Source organism: Momordica charantia (assembly GCF_013281855.1).
Source record: "Momordica charantia cultivar OHB3-1 chromosome 5 unlocalized genomic scaffold, Mcharantia_2.0 BLBB01000005.1, whole genome shotgun sequence".
NCBI lineage: Eukaryota > Viridiplantae > Streptophyta > Magnoliopsida > Cucurbitales > Cucurbitaceae > Momordica > Momordica charantia.
In genome coordinates, this window is record NW_028275163.1 from 22,054,387 (window position 1) to 22,072,107 (window position 17,721).

Sequence of the window (17,721 nt, forward strand, 5' to 3'; positions counted from 1 at the left end):
AATATTTTTAGTTATGTCCCTGTACTTTTTTTCTTTTTTTTAAAAGATGTATCATTCATTAGAGTGTGAGAAACATTAAAAAAAAAAAAGGAAAAGAAAAGACGCTTTAAATAAAATCACTCTAATTAAGAGAAATGGTAACAATATCATGTGGGGGGATTTGAAACGTCCATGTACATTTAAAAACTCTGTTTTGATCTTAATATTTCTAAAAAAAATAGTTTTGTTCTCTTTATTTTTTTTAATCTTATTCCTTTATTACACAATTTTAACATAATACTACATTTTATAAATATTTTGAAATATGGTCATAACTTTGTATTTAAATGGTTTTCATTGTTTATAGAATTGTGTTAAAATTTTGTAAACAAAGACCAAAATGGTCATGTTTTAAAAATAGAGGGATGACCAAAAAGAAGACATTTTGAAAGTTTATTGGCCAAAGGTGACACTATTGAGACCAAAATAATATTTAAATCTAATTAAAGTATATATACGGTTGATGTTGTGTTCTAGCCAAGGTGGCCAAGCAATACAAAGTGGACTCTTATGCTGGTTGTTGAGTTGCCGAACTATCTATATAAATATAACTTGCACTGGGGTAGTGTTTGGCAATCTACACTTCGAAGTTAAGTTAGATCAAATTAAGTCAAAGTTGGTGTCGGGCGGTTAGACTTTGTCTTTTATATGAAGGGAGCATGATGAATCATAGCTCTGTCATCACAGTAGTCATACCTATCATTTCTCATATTTTATGGCAGTAGTTGGAAGAGAAAAATTAACCCTTCTACTAAATATCTGCAAATTACTTGCCAATCAGAATCTTCCTTAAGTCTGAACTTAGTTGAGCCCTAGTTCGAGGAACATTGGCCCTTCCGACGGGGAGGGCCACATCTTCGTGTTAGGGTTTACCCCAATACTTTGGCTAATTAAGAATTCAAAAAGGTGTAAATTATTTTTTCTTTTGACAAGTTTAACTTAAAAAAAAATAAACAAAAAGAATTCTTATCAAGAAAGCCTAAATTCTTCATGAGATTATAAGAATAGCTAGCTAGGCTGACAATGCTTAATAGTGTATTTTTACATATATAACATCCATTTAAATTAGTTGATAAGGACGTGATTATTAATTTCTATTCAAAGATTAATATTCCACCATCATTCGTATGTGCAAAACCATATCTTACCAATTGAAGTAAAAAGAATCTAACATCAAATTGGGTTTCGAACAACCTTACAAAAATGTATATTGAAAAAAGTTGAAAAGATGGAATATTATTAATTTCAATCAAAAAAACAAAATCTTAGCCGTGGTTTTACCACTTTAAAAGCTCGAATTTGATTCCATTTCCATTAGTTACACATTAAGAGAAACTAATATACACTCATATCATATAATATATCTCAAAATCTAAAGAAATGTTGTTAAGTAGTCGCCAAAAACAAAAAATTTATATATATATAGAGAAGGAAAAAAATTAACTAAACCAAAAACAACCTCTCTTTTTTTCCTCCTCTTTTGACATTTTTTTCTACTCATAATTCCTGAATTTGAAAAATAATTCTTCTATCAACAGAATCTAGAAGCCCAACATCATCAATAGACTGATGATCTTCAGCTCTATCATCATCATCAATAGAAATGTTCAAATCCAAAGCCAAGGAAGGTCCTGTTTCTTCTTCTCGTTCTCGTTCTTCTTGTTGAATCTCTTGGCTCTGATCATCTTTTTGTGATGGGTTTTTGGCGGGAGCCGGAGGCGAGCAGGCTCTAGACCGGGCACTGAAGCTCTCGCAGCTGAGAACGACGATGGCGTCGGCTAAGGAAACCTGTTGGCCTTTGGAGTTGATGACTGTTCCTCCTTGGATGGCTCTTTTGAAACCCATTTGGGAGCAGTAATCGGCTTGCTCAACGTCTTCTATTAAGAACACTCGGTGAGGGTTTGTGGACACTGCTTCTGCGAATCTCTCGATGTAGCTGCAACTTTGGTCGTCTCTTGATCTCTTGTTTCGGCAATAATCTTCTGTGGAATCTGCCCTCGTGGAGGAGAAGCTGCTCAGAGTTATGGACACCAAGTTCGATGTTTCTGACCCGAATATAACCCTACCTAGCTCTGCTGCCACCTTCTCTTTCGCTGCTACATCATTGCCTGCTAAATTAAACATGTTTTCATTAGTTGTATCTAATAGATATCTATCGTTAACTTGATTAATACTTACATAACACACATTAACTATGTTTTTTTTAATAATTGGGTGTCAGAAGTTTTGCTCTCCTATATCTAAGGATACCCATACAAACCTAAGACCTGGACCTAAGAGATATCAAGTATTTTTTTGTATTAAACCGACCAGAAGGTTCAAACTTGTCAGTATAATTAAGAAATCCCAAGTTCTTGTCACTGAACTGCCCCATAGAAAGAACTGCCCCATAGAAATCATATTAAAGATTCGTGTAACAGCTTGATTTCAATTGTAATTCTTAATTAAATAATTTAGTCTGCATCATTGTATCAGGTGAAATGTTAAACTAATGAAGTTGACGTTGTAGATTTATTAGACACCATTGAAAAATTCAGAAATTTATTATAAGCTTTTTAAAGTAGAGAGACACAACCATATAAAATTTGAGACCTATTATAAACTTGACCAAACTTTATAAACTCTAACCTTTTTCACTTTTATCACATCCTCTACATAACCCACCTTTAAAAGGTGATTTTTTTTTTTTTTTTAGTTTTAAGAACTAAGCTTGTTCATTAACTACATAAAAACTTTAAAACAAACCCATAAACATAGATAGATATGCAAACACCAATCGATACACACAAAAAGCAAAAATGATGTAACTTTACACTACACAAATTAACCATAAAAGTGTTAATTAATTACATTACCTTGAAAGAGCAACCAAGTTTCCTCCTTGAACTCGGCATGGCCCATCTTCCCTTTCCTCTTCCCCATGCCGGACCTGCACTGAAGAATTGCACTCGCAATATCCCCAACCACATTCTTCTGCCATGGTACCTTCTTCTCCAAAGCACTGCACAAGCTCTTGAAATTCTCCGAGTTCAGCTCCTTGAACCGACTCACATACTCCCCGGCCTCCATTACGACGTCGCTTCCCGATGAACCCGAAGAAGGGGTCGACCCGTTATTAATATTATTATTGTTATTATTATTCGACGCCAAGAGTGGCTTCGGCTGATCAAGCTTCTCTTTGTGGATATATGGATGGTGAAAGAAATTGTAGGAATGGTTGTGATGGTCGTACGAAAACCCAGAAGCCGAAGAAGAATTGGGAAGAATACAAGAGAAAAATGAGAGACTTTTCTGATCATCAGAATTAGAAGAAATATTATTGGAGTGGTTTTTGTGAATTGAATTGCAAATGGAGTTCCACTTTCTGTAAAGCTCTGCGACTGCGACACAGTTCTGTTACAAAATAAGAAACAACAAAGAGATCATGTCAAAAAAAAAAAAAAAAAATCCTAACTTTTTGAGAGGGATGAAATAATATTCCATGCCACTTAAAATCTTTTCCACGTCTGATTTCCATTTATTATATAGAGAAAAAACGTGTTCATAGTTAGCCATAGTGGGGGGTCCGTAATGGAATAATTCCATATCAAAGAATATGTAAAAAATTTCCTCTATTTTTTTGTTCTTTTGGGTTAATTTATGAGTAATTACAAGAGGGTTTGTTTCTCATTTATTGATAACGAAATTCTGGCTGGTTGAAAAGTATTGTTTCTATTAAAATAAAACTAAAGAGAGACCAAAGTGGAATTCCACATTTTAATTTTGATTTCTCTTTAGAAATCATACCATGACTATTATTTCCACTGACACACAAACATATTATGAGAGAGAATATAGTATTTTAGCCAGTTATCATGAGTTCCCATTATTGATAGTTCTCAAGTATTGATTTTTAGAGAGAGAGAAATAATTAAAGAGATGATGTCTTCTTTTTTTTTTTCCCCTTCTTTTTCATGTGGGCCTTTTTTTTTTTGCTTTGAAAAATTGTGCAATTATGACTTTTAAGAAGCAAAATGTAGAAACAAAGAGAAGGAAGGACCTGGTCATTTTCTCCCATTGCTTTCTGCTCATTTTTGTATTGTTGAAGCCATGCAGGAAGAGGGCTATTGGAAGAGCTTGTTGACTCACTATTATTTGAGCTTTGTAAACTTCTGGCTTCTGCCTCAAATTTTGCTGAACACTCAGCACAACAACTCAGCTGCTGCTTATTATTATTATTATTATTGTTATTATTCTCCTCATCTTCAACTTCAGTAATTTGCTGCTGCTTATTCTCTTCAGATGACTGACTTTGAATTTCACTGCAAAAAACAAAAAAGGAGTTCATATAAATGTGAAATAGTTTGGCCCATATCCAAAGATGACTTTTTTTTCTTCTCTCTTCTGGGAATTTGGAATAAGTGCTCAAAACAAAACAAATATAAAATTCCCAAAAGGAAAAACTAAATAAAATTAACCAACTTTATTGTTTTTCACCTTTCTTTTTATTCTAATATTCCCTTTTCTTTTTTTTCTTGAATTCAAAGTAAAGGGGGTCTATGATCAACTTTACCAAAAACTAGTGAATTCTTACCGATCATCAGAGATGAGACTCAGCCTCAAGCTGCCTGCTGGAATTGTAAGAGGATGAATGGCCAATAGAGTTTCAAGAGAAGGGTTCCCAGATTTGCATCTCATGTAAGTTTGGAAAGTGGCAATTCCCATTATCCAAACATCTCCCACATAATAATTCCCATATGCCAATTTCCCTAACTCCATAATCATGTGCTCCACAGGACAATAATAAGCCCTCGTTTGGCTGCTTGAATAACTAGCCCTATAATCTATGGTCCATTTGATATCCCCCACGTACAATATTACCCCTTTCCCCAAACACCCCCTTATCCAGCTCTTGAGTTCCATAACCTTCTGCTCAACCTCCATTCTTGTCCTATTCTTGAAAGATGAAATTGAGAGGTTTATGAACTTCACCTCCCTCAAACACTCCGGCACTTCTTTTCTCTCAATCCTCCCAATGGCTGCCTCCACCACGCCCTCGAGGCTTCCGACGCACTCCCCAACTACCACCACGCTCCGCCTCCGTCTCTCTGCTAAATCGTTGATGACTGCAGCGATGTCGTCCTCGCTGATGACTCGATCTGATACCGATTTCCCGGGTGACTTCTCTATAGCTTGAAGATTATTGTTGTTGCTATTACTATTGTTCTCTTTGGACTTGGTGGTTGCGGTAATTTGGGAGGAATTATTATTACAAAGCTCGATTGACACGGCTTGTTCCACTTTACTCTTCACTTGTGTGCTTGAAAATCCAGCTTCTCTCATCACCCGACTGATGCTGGGATCATCCAAAATGGAGATTATGAGCTGTTCCAACTCTATTTTGACGGCCAAGAGGGGCTGCTGCTGGTTCTCAATCGAGCCACGGCGTTGGTGGGCTTGGGCGCGCTTGAAGGCCGCGACGAGGGCATTGGAGATGGAGGGGTGGTGGCTGTGGTGCTGGGATGGAGGTCCTAACATGGGGCTGGAGTTGGAATTAGCCGGTAGACGGTTGAGGGCGACATTAAAGCAAAGCTCTAGGGCTTTGCACTGGAGAGGGTGGGAGTGGAACTGGGACTGGAGGCAGGCAGTGCGGAGGAGGCCAGTGGCAGCACCGAGCATCGTGCTCGCAACGTGGAGCGGCGTGACCTGCGCGTGACCGCGGCGCTTGGCCAAGATCACGGCTTGCTTTACAACACCCAGAGCCTCAGGAGTTAGGGCTTGTTGCACTGTGCAACCGCCAGTTCTCATACTTGGAACAACAACAAGAACAACAGAACAAGAAAGGGATGGAAATTTGGTAAGATGGGGTTGGTAATTGAGACTATATGAACAAAATAAAATCTTGGGGTTGGGACAATGGAATTTTAGAAGATGATCATGGTGGGGATTTTTGAGAGAGAGAAATAGATGGTATGCTTTTCTTGTGGGTGAGGGTAAAAATTTTTGGGGGGCCAAAGGTGATTTTGTAGTGGAAAGTGGAATGCATGTGCTGACAAGTAGGGGAAGGAGGGAATTGGCAGCAGTATCAAAGGCAACTCAGCTTTGCCCTATACTCTCTTCTCTCTCTAGAAATACAAAAAAGAGGATAATATATGTGTATATATATATATTAGGGTTTTTGTTTGAGTGGATCTCTTTTTTTTATTTTATGAAAAATTTTCTGTTAAGGTATTATATATTCATAGTAAGGGCACTAACATCAAAATCAAACAGTCTCTCCCATTCTCCCAAGTAGACAACAAATCTTTCTAACATCTTTATTTTATGTACTGATCTCTCTCTTTCACACTATTTTACAAGACTAGGCAAGCATTGGGGATATACTCTTCTCTTTTTTTTTTCTTTTTTGGTTTGGTAAGTATATATTCTTTTGAAGGGTAAGTGGGATTCATGCATTGAATTAGAATTCCCAAAAGAAATTTGCTGCAATTATGGGACAGACAAGATAACCTAAATCCATTTCACTTGTTTAGCTAAAGAAAGTAAAATGAATCGAGATAGCCAACAACGACGAGTGTCAACTGAGTTAAAAATAACGGCTAAATTTAAGAGAATACCAACAAAATAAAGGGTAAATTTTTTTTTCTCTACTTTTACTTTTTCCAAACAAATTGTGAAACCAAAACAATTCTTTTTAATTTATTAGGAGAATCTTTATTTTAGGAAAGAACAACATATTCAATTTTCAACTCCATCATCTGTTTAGAGAGAGAGAGTGCTTTAAGACTATCCACAAACACCGATGGCCTGAAAAGAGAGTGGGGAATGGGGAAGTGTGTCCAATATTCATGTGGGAATCAAAGAGACGTTGAAGTGAGGGCTTTGAATTGAACACAAATGCATGGCAATCCAATCCCTATTTTTGGCCTTTTTTTTTATTGAACGAATTCCCAAAATTCCCTTCCTTTCATTCTCTATTCTCTCCTAAAAAGCTGATTACTTTACTCCCTCCCTCTTTTCTCTCTCCTAACATTAAATAATACAGATATAGTCCTACTTCGGTTAGAGATGAAGAAAGTCTGAACATAGCATCGGCTAACTCGAGTATACACTGTGGTAGTTAAAATATCTCTATCGTCTCTTAGAAGTCTTAGATTAGAACCTTCACTCTTAATATTCTTAAAAAGAAAACAAAAGAAACAACTTCTTATTTGAATTAGGTTTCTATTTATGTTTTATTTATTTAGTGTGTTGCACTGCAAGTATTGCAAAACAGTGAATCTCTAGACCATTTATTCCTTTACTGTCCATTTACTACAGCTCTATGGGCCTGATTGCTTAGCAGTTTTAGTATCTCCATTGCACTCCCCTTAGTAATTGACATTTTTATCTCATAATGTATCAAATCCTCCTTCTCAAATAGCAGAAATATTCTCTGGTGCAATACATTCTGATTCATTATTTGGTTCATTTTGTTGGGGAGAAACAATCGTATTTTCTCCACAGTAGCTACCTTCTAAGACGATATCAAAACTACTGTTACTTTCTCATGGTTGTTATTCAAATCGACCTCTTTTTATAATTATGACATTCTCACCATCTCTCTTTAATTAAAGTGCTTTTATCTAGCATCCTGAATATTTTTGACATACTTTTTTAAGAATGATGTAATGTCTTTCTTATATATAGTCTTCTAAACGTATGTTACAATTTTTTTTTAATTAAAAAAATGCCATACAAGCAAGTATGAAGAGGAAAAACGAAAATTCTAGCTATAATACCAACCCTAAATTAGCTAATACATTACATCATAATGGATTTCAATAACCCTTCTTAAACACATATCATAAGATCAGAAAAATCATATTTGATTTTTTTTCCCTCTTTTTTTGAATTAAGAAAAGAAAAAAGGGAAAGTAAAAAGAAAAAAGAAAAGAAATTTTTTTCTTTTCCATCCGCCATAGTAATTATTATTTCTCCAACACATCAAACGAGAGAGATCTGTTTTTTTTCATTCTTCAATCATCTTCAACTCTCTTTTCTGTTTTTTTTTTTTTTTCCTTTCTTCTTCATTGTTTTTATACAAAGAGCTATTCGATAGAAGAAAAAGTCGTTTACATTATAAATGAAAGAAAGAAAAAGAGAGAATGCTCAAACAATCATGGAATAAAGATTAAAGATGGTACTGATCTAAAGAGACTTCACAGTCACCTATGCATGAGAGATCGATTTGCTTTCTTTACGGCTTAGGTAATTAATTAAGATATTAATTAATCAATAAAACACCCATAAGTAACATGCCAAAATGTGTAATTCACATTTTAAACTTCCCTTTAAGCTTTTTCCTTTGCTTCACATCTAGGTGCATTCTCTCAAAAAGGGTTTCTAATTGTTTTAAAATTCATATTGTATCACTTTTCAGCAATTAAAGCATTCAACTCATAATTCATAAAATTACACACTGTAATAATGTATAACAAAATAGTTGCTGAATATACTAATTCAGTAAGTTTTTAGTTTTATATTTTAAAGATAAGTATAGTTACACTAAGTCCTTTTGTTTTGTATTCTTCTTTCTAAAAAGAAATTGAAATTTTATTTAATTTTTAAAAACTAAAAAAAGGTATTTTTCAAAAACAAAAAATTTATTTCTTTTTCTTTTACTTTTGAAACTTGGTAAGAATTCAAAGTTATTTTAAAGGTAATAAAGAAAACAAATAAATTGTGTGTTTTTTAAAAAAATAATTAGATTTGGAGTTGTTTATGTTAAATAATATATGGTTACCATATATGGTATTAGTTCAGGAGGACTTCTAAGTTTTCAATCCTTCCTTTAAAATTATATTACCATAAACCCAGAAGGGAAGAAATATTAAAAACAATAATACTGATCGGTCCACAAAGTCTAATCTCTTTTGTAACTACGATATCTCTACTATTTCTCTAAATTTAAACGCTTTCTCCACTCTAGTATGTTTCTCACATATCCTTTTGAATGAAAATAGCCATGCGGTATCTTTTACCGAAAAGAAATAAATAAAAAATCTTAAGAAACTTGAGGGTTAGGGTCTTGGAGGGTAAAATAAAAGTTGGTAAGCTCCATTAAAGGAGAAAGCTTCATAAGCTTTGTGAAGAGATGATTGGGAGTCATTAGAATAATTGGATAGCACTATAGAAACTTGAATCCATTTTGTTTGTAGGGACCCCAAAAAAAATAATAATAATAACCCCTTCAAAATGAGTCCAAGTCCAAGTCCAAGGGGCTTCTGCTGAACTGTATATATATTTAAAAATGCTTTTTGGTTGAGCAGTGTCTTCTCAGTCAAAAAGTGAAGTTATAGTATCCATCTTTGTTGTCCTAAAAAGACATACAAAGAGCACCCAATAATTTGAACAACAGAAAGCATTTATGCCTATGGGGTAAATATAAATGCTCCAAAAGGAGTGTTTGAATATTGAAAGAAAGAAAAAAAAGAAGTAGAAGAAGAAGAAGAAGAAGAAGAAGAAGAAGGAGAGAATATATTCATTTGCTTCATATGCACCCCAACTCTCTTGTCTTTCTGTCTCCAAATTTTTAACTTTCAAAGAGTAACTGTAACAAAAGCCGAGTCCCCCATAAAACAGTGTTGAAAGTTTATGCTTCAAAGAGAGAGAGATTAGAGATTAGATGATGGGACCATGGAGATGAAGTAATAAAAAGAAGGGTTATTAGAATTTAGAAGTGGCATGCATTAATTAAAGAAGAGAATTAGTTTTGAAATTGGGTGTCTTTTAGTTAAAGGCAAAGCAAAGCACTGTGAGAAAAAAGTGATATTAAAAGTAAAATATGGCATTATCTACTCAAAAGGGCTGCTCATTTTTATGCTTTTGAGCTTCAAAATAAGCATATATCTTGGTCCCTCTACGTGGCCATGTGAGTTAAAGAAAAACCAAAACCAAAACCAAAACCAATGGTTTTAGAGAGAGAGAGAGTAAATAGTTGCAAGTGCTGGAAGAGCAGAGGCTTAAAGTTTACGATATGAGGAAAAAAGTTGGTCCAATTTTGAAATGACAGGCTTAAGTTTATGTAAAGGTGATACGTACCACCCCACCCCATTCCCTTTTTTCAAAAGTTCAACTATTCTTTGCTTAAATCCCTATACAATTACAAATCCCACAAAAAAAAATTGTCTTCCCCTTTCCAATGCCACCTAAGAATCTCTCTAACATTATTAATAAACCAACCAAGTGGTTATTTTCAACTTTAATCATTTATATCTCAGAACACTTCTTTAATTGCTTGATATCGTACCCAACCAATTAAGGTTATGGCAATCTATTCATTTTAAACTTTTTTTTATTGATTTGGATATCATTTCATTACCGTGAGTACGTGAGGAACACAAAAGGAGGAGGCTATAGGAAAGCACTCGAGTTGAGGGAAATGGTAGAAATATCATCGTTACAAAAGAGAGTAGATTCGGATGACCATGATGAGACTAAGATCATAGTATCATCCAAGAGATGAGCAAAAGATCGAGAAACATTTGAAAATGTGTGGTTGTTGCATTCCGACCAAACATCCCAAAGAATAGATCCAATGGCATTGCTCCAAAGGATCCTCGGAGAGTGCTTCTTTCATGAAACCTTCAATATATTTCGGGAGTGGATGAGAAACGTTGAAAATGTCAAAAAGATGGTTAACCGTGTAGGGGCAGTGCATAAACAAATGATCTAGAGATTCATAAGAACATTTCACACCTGCTGGCGTTTATAGCTAAAGATTGATACCTGAAATGTAGTTTATCAGTTCGTGTTAAGGCCACGATAGAGGATGCACCAAATAAAGAATTTATATTTTTTTGGGAATATATATATTATGCTTGTTTTTTCCTCCAATTTACATAATCTTTCTTTAGTTTTTGGGAGTACTTATCTTTTTTTTTTTTTCCAGTGTGAAATGTATTTGAATAGTTTGGGCCACAGAATAATGCCTAAAAGCCTTCTATTTCCGAAGACAGCCATGAAGAATAACTTAACACAAGAGGCACCTTAAAAATAATTCTTGTTGTTGAGGACATATGTGATGTGATGTATTATTATTGTCGTTCTCGTCATTTTGAATTATTTCAATCTTATTTAAACGTTTTAGGTGCTCTTATCCTATCACTCCACACTACAAAATTCGGGCTTTCGGCGATGAAAAAAAAGCCATCGCTGTTAATTTTTACCGACGAAAAGTCGTTCGTCGCATCAATCATCATCAAAATGCAGTCGTTATAGCATTTCAATGATGAAAAAGCATATTGCTGCAACTTATGAGGCAAAACATGTTTTCGTTGCTATAGCGATGATTTTTTCGTTGCAATTACGATGCAAATTAAATTGTCGTTGTATCGACGTTTAAGTTTCATCGCAATTCCAACAAAAAAGTCTTACATTTCTTAGATCTTCTGCAAACCAAGCACAATGACTATCAAAATGTTTCCATGCTTCGATGTCTGATCCATGTCTTAGAACTCCTATGTTGTTTCTCCTTATGTTTTGACTGAAATAATCTTTTCAATATTGGCTTCAATGGGAAATGTCTCAGTATTTTATGTGAAACTTTTTTTCCTTTATCGTTCTTAGTTTTGTAACGAAACTAATTGTATTGTGAACATCTATCTACTTGCATATTTTCATTCCAAAATAGAATGCAAGCATGTATACTTTCATATCCTAAACTCAAATCGTGCAACATATTCTTTGCCCCATAAGAAGATTTTGAAAGTTTAGAAACATTACAAAAGGCTTGAGTGATCTTAACCATGATACACTTCTTGTCAAATCATTCAACATTTCACTAATTTCATTTTCATTATTCTCTACATTCTAGGTGGTGTTTGTACTACATTTCATATAATTAGTAGACAAATATAGAATTCCTCTAAATTCATCTACTGTAAAATTAAAATATTCCATATGAGTACAAATCACCTTCGACATCACACGATTGTTTCCATTTAGTATATTGACATTTCTTGCATGAGCAAAGTCTAAACACTCTCTCTCATCTACATGATTCTTTGACAATTCAACCAACAACCTAATTACTTCTCTATATTTTTTGCTTAACCTATTCGGGTTTTTTATCCAAGTTTTATCCATCACTTTTCCTAATCAATAGTACAGTACAATTGATCATTAACATTATTAAACATGTACAGAAAGATTTTACAGCAAGAGATCACAACAAATCACAATGTTAATTGTCCTTATTGCTATATAAATCTCAGATAACAAAGAAGTTACAAGGTTAAATCTCAAGGACGAATGTCATATTTCAAAAAAAAATTATTAACAAGTAAAAATTTTCACAATAGAAAACATTACAACAAACTTCAATAAAACTATGTCATTTCAAAGAGTAATGTCGGTTCGAGTAACACATATAACAAAGGAAAAAAATCCAGCGACTCCAGATTCCAAAATTACTGATTCTGAACTATAAGTCTATAACGATGATGTAAAGAAATGAAGAACACAAAAAACCAAAACGATTGAATCTTGAAGCGCAAGAAAGAGCGATGTGAAGGGAGGGATCTGAGATCTGGATACCAGAATTAACCCTTGGGTCTACAGTCAAATTGACATATTGAAGCCCAATGGGCCCAAAGTAGACAAATGGACCAAACAAGACTATGAGCCCGTAACACTGGTCCAATTCGCAGGTTGAAGCCCAGAGAATTAAACCAAGCAAGATAATGGACACAGCAAACTGGTCCAATTCTCTAGGTACAAGCCCATTGAGCCCAAAGTAAAGCAACGTCTTATGCTTGACAAATTTATACAGTTCTTTTTTTTTTTTTTTAAGTAAGATTAGTAAGTATTAATAACATGCTTTTAGTGACTAAAAAATGTATTCTCAGCAAGTATATCAAAGGATTAATATACCGTATTACTAATCATAATATCGAGTATATTCAATTGGTTAAGGTATTTTGTGAGTTCAAATTCTCACCCTACATGTGAACTAAGTGTCTTCATCAACTGAACTAAATTCATGTTAACATTAATTCAACAATTAAGATGTTCATATTTTTTTTATAGTTTAAAGTTTGAAGTCACCCATTTGTAATACTACGTTCTCAACAGAAAAAAAAAACACTAATTTGTCTTTTTAGTTCTTCAACATAAAAAAAAAATGTGTATTTCATTAATTGTTTGTATACTTTAAATTTATTTTTGCAGCATCATCCTAAAAAAAATATTATAAAGTTAACTAATTATTGTCATGTCCATACGAATTTTTTTCCCCTTAAAATATCAAATCGATTCTCAGCGGAGAATTTAAAAAGTTTATTTCAAACCATTTCATAACTTCAAAATTTTATATTTTAGAATATTAAATTGTAAATAAAATAAGTGTTTGAACCTGCAATACAAAAAGGAGAATTGAAGTACATAGGTTTAACCATTTAATACGTTAAATTTTAAGTGAAACCTCATCAAACCCTAATTTTTGTAATTGTTTTTAGTTTGTGGGATGAGAATCAAACCATTGATTTTAGGGATACAATAAATTTCTTATTCGCTTGAGTAATGTTTGGATTGGCCACCAAACACTTTCTTTCCTCTCCCTTTTTCTTTTGAAGTTTGACATAAGTTGATGCCAAATTATGGTAAATTGACGTGACAAGCAGGCTATGAAGTGAAAATTTCTAGTGCGTAAGTTACCTACAAGACTGAACTCTACACTGGTATGGTACTCTGCCAAATGCACTTTGAAGCATAAGTTAGAATTCGATTATGAAGAGCTAATAAGAGAGCAAGAAGTTTGGTGCAAGATATTGTTTACCTTTACAAAAGGTTTGACTCATTTATTTACAGGGGCAGTCAGGGGAGACATGTTCTAATGAATTCAGGTTCTTCTATCAAGACGGGGATTCTTTACCAACTTTAAAGTATATTCTAACACATAAGATAATACTTTCACTAACTGTCAATGGATATAAACGCTGGAAGAACTCTACCTGAGATAAGTGGACGAGATTGAATTGCCCATCATAGGACATGTGAACTTTCTCCTCGACTCACCAAATTCATGTTGGGCCCAATTCATCATGGCGTCTAGGATGCGGTCCATGCATGTTCGTCAGATTTTATTCATAACGACATATATATATACCATCAAACACTAACTTAACCTAAGGTAAATAACAACTTTTAAAGTGTAATGTTCGTCATATTATAAATCAACATTAGATTCGTGCATTATTCAACCTCTTTCAAAGGTCTCGAATATTTTATCAATAGCAAAATTACTTTTTTTTTTTTAAATAACATTTATCTTTTCCCCCTTTAATACCTTTTTCCAATTACAATGTTATTCTTTACAGCAAAACGACCTTTATGGAGATATTTTTATCATTCCCTTTTGCTTCCCTTTTTTAAAAAATTAGTTCTCCTTTTACTGTGATAAAAGTTTGCCTTTTTAAGACCATTTGGGTGGTCCAACGTGGGATGAGAAATTTTGTTTTCTTAACAAATAAGTATCATAATATAACTCCACGTATCTTATTAAATTATTACTCTTTAAAGAGGAAAAAAGTATCTAAATCATTTAGACATGATCGTTCGACTAATTCTAATATTATTTAATCTTTCAATTCTATTCTACATACATCGTGTGAGAATTCAATTAGGTTGGAATAATCTCATTTTATTGTATTAATATTTTTTTTTACAACATGTAGATGTGAGGAATCGAACTCACCACCTCTTAATTGGAGATATTTGTCCATTATCATTTAATTATACTCGCTTTCGCTTACTGTATTAATGTTAAATATACCTTTCAAATGAACTACATAAATTATATCTTGCTAATTAAAATGTCTTCTGTGAAGTATATGATCTTTTTAAAAGTCAATGTTGAATATGTTTTAAATTTATTGTATTTAGATTGATTTTATTTTAACAATTTTGTTTTAATAAATAAATTCCACTTGAAAAAAAACCCCCTTTTATGAAAAATGAGGGGAAAAAAGTTTAATTAAGCTTGAGTTATGAAATATGAAGTTAGAAAGTTCGAGTTTATATAACACGTGCTTATGTAACCAGTAAAATTAGTAAACTTATAATATAAGATGAGAGTATTTGTACTTAAAAAATGATAGTATCAAACTCACGTACCAAATACATGCTCGTTAATTAACCTTAAATCAAAGAATCATATTAAGTGGTCCAAACATCCTCATGTTTTGTTTGGTACTTGGCCTGATATAATAGTGAATGATACAACACCTAATGATTTTTGTCCATTTGTCTAACTGATATGTTGACATGAAAGTCGCCTAAGATTTCTTTTATTTTAATTAAAAAGAGAAGAGTCTTGAAATTAAAAAAAATAAATAAATACATAGCTATTTTTATCCCATAGAAAATAGCGAGTTCGAATTCTCATCTCCATACATATCATTGTATACCAAACAAAAAATCCATATTAAAAATTTAAACTTTATACCAAAGAATGGAAGTCCTCGTGGTTAACCCAAAGAATCCAATTCCCAAAAAAGGAAAAAGGGAGAGAATCCACTACTTTTGTTGGAGCAAATAGTAATGGATATATTACAGTGCAATGTATAGGAAGGGCATATGTGTTTCCACTACAACACTTTACACAAAATTCTCAAAATCCCAACTCTTCCTTACATTATTGATTTGTAGAACTAAAAGAAATCATTTTTTTTTTCTCCTAATGCCACTAAAGTTGTACTCCCTTCAAAGGTTTAATAAAGTTCCTACCATTTTGTTAAAAAAATTATTACTTCAAGTTCAAGTTTGAAGATCAAATTTATGGAGGAGAGGATCTCGTAAATACTTTAATTCATGTCTTGATGAAAAAATACAAACTTATGTTATTATACTAGATACCCTAATTTTCTCTAAAACAAACTTACTTAAAAGAATTTTATAATTACAATCCTAACATATTGAGATATTTGTGGGATAGTGGACCACTACGTTCTACTCTATCATACCAATTCAAATTTTCAAAAAAAAATTAGTAAGAAAAAAATAAATTTATACCAATTTAAGTATAGTTTATTGAGAATTTAAACATATGATATGAGTGAGTTAGATTAAAATGGATGAATTAATATACCTTTTTCAATATGGGAGTGTATAAATTATGAATCTAAGTGATCAATTTACCGCGGTAAGATCATGGAAGAATCATCCAAAACCCCCCACAAAATAAGAGCATTTATTTCTTTTTCTTTTTCTTCTTCCATTTTTTTCTTTGTTTTTCCTTTATAATAACAAAAATTTGCATTGATATTATCGCTGGAACCACTTTTTCCCTCTCATAAAGGAAGGTATAAAGGTACTATTTTTTATATGATTGTCAAATGATGTTCATTCTCTTTATAACTTTACTTTCAACAATTCTTTAATATCTCCATTTATTCATCTCAAATTCTCAATCCACCAAACAACAATATTTGAAATTACTTTTATTATTTTTCTTCTCGGATGTAATTCTTTTTCAATTAAATTTGAATCGAGTTAGAAAATATTAGAATATTAAAAATGTGTATTTCTATTATTATTGTTTACAAAAATAGTAACTATTTGAGATACACGTGCATAACTTGAACTCGAAAATAATAATAAACTCTATCATCACAAATCGACTCAGAAAGTTTTGATTCGATCAGATAAAATACAAATAAAAAATAAGAAAATAAGAAAATAAATTACATATTCTTTAGCCGGGTAAATAAATTATTTCATTCTAAATCCTTCTAACCACCCAATTAAAATTAGAATTTCAAGTTGATTAAAACTTAAGATTTAGATAATCATTTATCTCTCGACCTTCTTAGGTTGATTAAATATAATATTTGAGTTTAACTAAAAATTAAAAATCTTATTCTAGTTCTATTAGTGAACTTTTTTTTTTTGGGTAGGTTTGAACCACTTCTTCTCCTTTAACAAAATATCTTTTATAGACCTTTTTGCCCTTTTCTGGTTGCGGGTGGGGCTCATGAAGCAGTTGCCTATTTTCTTACATTTTTTTTATTTGTAGATTTTGAAATTTTATTTCATTTACTTGTGACAAAAGAAAGATTCAGCTCAAAAGAAAAAATAAAGATTAGGCCAATCAAATCTGGGGACTAAAATTATAAAAATCTAATATTTGATGAACAATGTTGCATGAAACAAGATATATATGTACTATTTTTCAAAGATTAATAGGAAAATTAGGTAATAAATATTGCAAATCACAGACAAAAAGAATCATTATATATAAAACAAAGATTAATTATAATTCATGTGTTGATAAATTTAAAATATCAAACTAAAAAGAACTCATCATGGCCTAGAGATTGATGATACCTTATTGACAATTGTCTTCCTCCTAATAAAGCTACAATTTCATTCTCAATTATACATTTATACATAATAGACCAATTATTCGTAGAATCAAGTCAATTCTATTTTTTAAAAATTCCAAGATCCTTACCTTTTATTTTTCTTTTAATCATTTAATAAAATTCTAAAAGCTCACCACCTATCTTATTAAATGATTTTTTTGAAAATTAATGATAATGACTAAATTGAAATCATTTAACATGTAGAGATAAAAAGACTAAAACCTAATGTTTGAAGGTTTAGTAACAAAATGTATACATATGGTATGAAAGTTCAAGTAGACAATACTAAGTACTGATT

At 32.4% G+C, this 17,721-nt stretch overlaps 1 protein-coding gene across 1 annotated transcript; it reads right to left on the bottom strand.

Annotated features, from left to right (window-relative positions):
* Window positions 1-1,370: 1,370 nt before the first annotated feature.
* On the bottom strand, window positions 1,371-6,211 carry LOC111014223 (Double Clp-N motif-containing P-loop nucleoside triphosphate hydrolases superfamily protein). Its single transcript, XM_022288877.2, has 4 exons — window positions 4,613-6,211; window positions 4,079-4,340; window positions 2,895-3,432; window positions 1,371-2,147 (listed from the first exon to the last, which is right to left on the bottom strand). The coding sequence occupies exons 1-4, from the start codon at window positions 5,824-5,826 to the stop codon at window positions 1,537-1,539; spliced, it is 2,625 nt and encodes an 874-aa protein (XP_022144569.1). The 5' UTR covers window positions 5,827-6,211; the 3' UTR covers window positions 1,371-1,536.
* Window positions 6,212-17,721: the final 11,510 nt, after the last annotated feature.